The sequence below is a fragment of the Mya arenaria genome, chromosome 11 (assembly GCF_026914265.1).
Source record: "Mya arenaria isolate MELC-2E11 chromosome 11, ASM2691426v1".
NCBI classification, from domain to species: domain Eukaryota; kingdom Metazoa; phylum Mollusca; class Bivalvia; order Myida; family Myidae; genus Mya; species Mya arenaria.
The window spans coordinates 63,325,068-63,330,608 of record NC_069132.1 but is presented as its reverse complement, the minus strand read 5'-3'; the positions used below and the strand labels follow the sequence as shown (position 1 = coordinate 63,330,608).

Sequence of the window (5,541 nt, the reverse complement as noted above, 5' to 3'; positions counted from 1 at the left end):
CTGTGCTTAAACGTCGCTTTTTATTAAAGTATTTGAAGCATTTTCTTATCTTATTGGCTCAAACCGACAACATTAAGACAATCATAATATATACAACATCTGCTATAACTAACTTTAAGTATTATCTCTATAGACACAAATCAAGACACAGAATGACTTTGTGGACAACGATTAAATATAACTGTGAGTGTCAGTGTGACTATTAATGTTAAACATCACACTGAACATAATAAGACACTTGAATCATTCGATTCTTCTGTCTCACAGTAATATTCACATTATAGATAGTTATAAGGGACTTTACTGTTGTTTTTTACTATTATTAGTAAGAAAATAGAGATACAGTTTCATAACTATTTAAGATACTTTTAACAATGGTCTGCTAATATTTCAAAGAACTAAATACAACATTGTTTGAAGCTAATATGACAATAGGCAATTCAATAACAAAAGCGCTTTTGCAAAACATATATATATATATATATATATATATATATATATATATATATATATATATATATATCTTATTTCAATGCATACAAGCTACTATCCAACTAAACCAGGAACGATAGGTTCCGGTTGACCAGGCATGGCTGCCTCCCCTTCTATTGGTAGTAGTACACTAAATGCATTTTGCATTCTCCTTAAGCTCTGAAGGATGGTATGCCTCCCCGATGGCGAGATTTCGATCCAAACATTTTCATCCAGCTTATAATTCTCATGCGAGGATATGGCATGGGCCGCGTCGATTGCGGCCTGTGTTAAATTGTACGGCTTGACATTCTCTAAGCCCCCAGAATCAATTAAGATTCTCTGGGGTGGTCGATTTACAGCGTATTCAGGGTTCGTCAAAGTTTTGTTATTAAAATCAAAATCACAGAGGTCATTTGTCTCATTGTTCAGTGGCCACCACAACGAAGGCGACATGCATGCAGCGAAGGAGAATACAGCAGGTCGTGTCCAAACTGCATGACATGACATTAGACCGCCAAGGGAGTAGCCGAGGATGCCATATCTACCGGGCTGGATTCTTCCAGAGGACGACCTGTTGGCTTCTGGCATAGCTTCGTTAATAAGAAAGTCGAGCGTCTGTTCACCTAGGCCACCGACTAGGGTTCTTTTACCACACTTATTGATCATTAGTTGTTGAAATTGAGTTCCATTTAAAGTACGAATGTCCGGCAAGCAAAATCCACACATGTCTTCGAATGTGCCATTAATACACTCAAGGTCAACTGCCCTCGTTGGTGTCATTAAGGTTTCCCTGTTTTGAATCTTGTAGTCACCAAAGGCAACTACGATGGCTTCTTGGGATACTTGCGTTGGATACACCAATTCATCAAATATATATTTAAATGATCCAGCTTCATTAGGTCCGACGTCAAAGACAATGACAACAGGATATGATTTGAAAGGATTCTCCAAAAAGCTTGGCGGACGCCACACGGCAACATCTCTTCGACCTCCTATATATTGTGAAGCCACAGTCAAATTGTTTAGACTGCCGGAGTTAGTGTAAAACCAAGGATGAAACACAAACTCAGGTCTTGTCTTAAAATACGCTGAAGCTGCTGAGACAGGTAACTTGAGGGCAAAATTGGCACCCATCATGTCATTATGGTCGTCTACAAAGATACGAAACTGCAGGAGCTTATTGGGCAGCACAGCGTCGCCATAACAAGGTTCGCATTGAAAACCCTTTGGGGTAGACTTGTAGTTAAACAGCATGGTCCAAGTATCTTTGGAAGACCGACCCATCTCAATGCCCTTGTTCCACGATAAGCCAAGTCCGTTGCCTCGCATATACAGGCTTCGTCCACCGTGAGCCTAGATTTTTATTAATAGTATGAGTTTATTTAGAAATAAAATATATAATTATACATGTTTATATTGGTTTTTATTGCATTTAGTTCGATATGATTCTTTTTCCCCGCCATTATTCCGTATAATGCTTAATATTCAGAACATTTGTTAGTAAATTGAAATAATCACAGATTGTTGCAAGATGTATTGCACTCGTTACATATACGAATACGGTAAGAAAATATAATTAATGTTTCCAATTATCGTAGTTCTTGTAATATATGACATGTAAATCACAGTAAATAAGTATATGTAGACAATGAATAAAATAATTAAAGCGGATAAAGCCTATTATTTATTGACTGTATGGCAAGGTAGGTAAAGTCATGTTTTGAATTAAAATGTCCTAGCATATGTAATAGTTAATATAATGATCATTGATAAGGTGGTTTTATAATGGCCGAGTTGTCCTCAGTCTAAAACTGCTGACGTCAGATAAATATCTCGGCTAATATGAGATCACCTAACTGATAACATTAAACTAATTATTTAAGTTTCAAATGATTATTACTGTACCTGAAGTGTATCAGCCGGATATTGCGCTGTTACCAATATTGACAAGTGCCTTGTTTCAGGGTCTACGTGAGTATAACAGGTGCCATGGAGACACATTCCGTTCTTCCCTGAGTCACTCGTGCACGGTTTCATCTCCCTGCAAAGTGGACTTGTTGTCGAATTGCAGAGGCAACTAACAACAAAATATGTCAGAATCAAAAAAAACACTGCGTATAATCTCCATGTTCGGTGCATATGGTATAATCCACCATAAAATCACTTTTCCGAGTCCTGGACGCGCTTCAATGTTCTTCTGACAGACACTTAAGACTATGCAGAAGAACGCTTCTTATATAGTTGTAATCTGAAAGGTTTTTTGTTCGTTTTTGATTTCATTATTTTATATGTTTATTTACTGGGTGGTGTATGTTTAATCTTAGTAAATAAATGATACGGTAACTACTGTCCTCTTGGTATTATGGGTATGCAGTCTATATCTAAAACACATATCTCTTGCAAAGTTTAAATCATCAAGATGATACTCATTTGTTTATCGTTAAGATCGCAATACTTTAGTCAATGCAAACCTTAATATTTAGTCTGGGATTTTCGACGTTAAATTTATTGCGATATTACACGGAAATAAATATATAATCTGACTAGTATATTTCTAAAAAGGATATAAATAAGTTTTTTTCCAAATGCGACTTACAATGCTTGTAAATGAAACGTCTTTTTGAAAATAACGTCGTTGAAATTGTGTCCCAGCATTGTGCGTGCTGACGAATGATTTGGAATTGAGCGCGGGCTTACGTTTCAAAGCAGTGATGATATTAAAATGATATTTCATTGTTTGGAACAGAAATACATAGTAATTACTTCACTGAAAATTCTCCTGTATCATCAGAAAGCATACATCAATGTATCAATGCTTAACATTTATTGTTCAAATGATGAAAGTCTTAAAGGGACTGAACTCCGTATGATAAAATAGCTAAAAGGAAATAATCGAAAACTGACATAAACTTGGTATCGATGTGTACAATGCAATGAAACTAACTTACTGAAGTACCACATAGTTCACAATTAATTTATTTTCGCATTTTATTTAGTATTTGTCCATTAAAAAAGATTACTAGGTATGTCTACATAGTAGAATTTATTCCATATAAGTGATTGGCTAGACAATGTTATCAGCAATTTTGGCGACACCGGTTTGAATCCGGTCTTCGACTCGATATGTTTTTACATTTTGGTATTTCTTTTACAAGTATGATATCAAAGAGTAAAAAAATTCATTTAATAATTGTCATGAGATTTGATACAGAATAAAAAAAAACGTTTGTGATGCCAATCTGGTGTATAGTCCTTTAAAAGGAAATACAGTTTCCGCGTTATATTGTATAAAGGAAAATTGTCTCAAAATCGACTGACTAAAGCTGGTTTGGTTAGTGTTGTGGATGGCACTATTTAGCGCTGGTAAATGGCATGATTTAGGGGATTATAGTGAGTGGTGGTCATTTCTATCGAGACTGCTGTAGGGGCAACATCAAGTTTTATATCTTTTTTTTGCGGCCTTATACATGTTGGTAGAGTGTTATAATGTTGATATTTCCAGATAAGTGATTTACTTTTGTTACGAAGAGCATGTTCAGATATATTCGCTGTCTAAAATTTGAATGGATAGTCTGAGAAACACTAAAACGTGTTTCGCTCATTGCTACGAATACAATTTTCCTTGCACATTCAAAAACGACAAGCGAGGTTTATCCTTTACGGCCAGTATCCCAGATAATAATGCCCGACCTTATTTTTATATGCGCTAGTTATTTGTATTCAGAACCATACTATGCTTTTCGCTAGGATTATGACATACTCGGTTCGGGGTGATATATGTGACATGCTCGGTTTGGGGTGATATATGTGACATGCTCGGTTTCGGATGATGTATGTGACATGCTCGGTTTGGGGGTGATATATGTGACATGCTCGGTTTGGGGGATATATGTGACATGCTCGGTTTGGGGTGATATATGTGATTTTACGTACATGTTATAAGAAGATAACATTATGTATGATATTACGTAAACCTGATGGCATTCTCCTATATGCATGCAAAAAGTAAATAATTATAGTACAATATTGTGCGTGTATGTTGTGTTTGTTGTCTACACCTTGTATCTGTTGTAGCCACAAATAAACTCGTCTCGTCAATGCAAACGGAGTTGCTTGTTTTAAGAAGGAGTGTGTTGAGACGTAATGTATGCGTACTTTATCATCAAATAAACTTAGCGAAGCGCGCTACGTGTTTTTTTTATCGAAGAAACGGTCATTCTTGAAAGTCACGATGACGGTTCCGAACAGTTTAATTATTTCTTAGTTTGAATTTTGCTCATTTTTTTCAGACTGTGAATAAACTTAACTGCATACAAGTAAAATACACTCAAACCAGCAAACATATATCGTATTGCCTCATAATGAATTGTTTAACTATTTTGCTTCTAAAATCAATATACTGTGACAATAGTAAGTCACCTTCATAAATGAAAATAGGCTTAACTGTCCACACCTCCCCATCCCCGTCCTTGACTGACCCCGTTTATATGGTACGGAAAGCAAATTTGAATAAGGTGTTATGTGATTGGCTACGATTATTGGGCTGTTAAACGATCTTGGTCTTGCATACATGTATTGAAATCGGAGGAGATCACATACATGTATTGAAATCGGAGGAGATCAAACGATGTTCATTTAAATTTAATGATCTTTACTCGTTCTCAAAAAACTGAAGAATATGAGAATACAAGTATTTAAAATATTCTACTACAACACATTGGCGGCCATACGGTTTCAGATTGATTAATCACACCGAAATTAAAGTTAAATAACTCAGTTTGAGCCAATTAAAAAGACTTGTTCCCGTTTTATAGGGAAGTGTTAACAATATTTTGGTTTGAAATTTAAACACAATAATTGGTTCAATGATGAAACAATATCAAGTAGTTCAAATTAGAGCATTCTTTAAAAATAAAATAATGTTACGGTATAACTTAAATGTAATAGTTTAATGAAAGGCTTTAGTAACGCTACTCGGATTAAAACAAATATACAAAGTTGTGTTTATATGAGTATCTGCGATCTGCTGTTTGGTTGGTGTTCATTAAGGTGAGTAAAATGAGCCCC

General features: G+C 35.4%; 1 protein-coding gene across 1 annotated transcript; it reads right to left on the bottom strand.

Annotated features, from left to right (window-relative positions):
- Positions 1–537: 537 nt before the first annotated feature.
- Positions 538–2,569, bottom strand: LOC128209843 (uncharacterized). Its single transcript, XM_052914085.1, has 2 exons — positions 2,380–2,569; positions 538–1,827 (listed from the first exon to the last, which is right to left on the bottom strand). The coding sequence occupies exons 1-2, from the start codon at positions 2,509–2,511 to the stop codon at positions 547–549; spliced, it is 1,413 nt and encodes a 470-aa protein (XP_052770045.1). The 5' UTR covers positions 2,512–2,569; the 3' UTR covers positions 538–546.
- Positions 2,570–5,541: the final 2,972 nt, after the last annotated feature.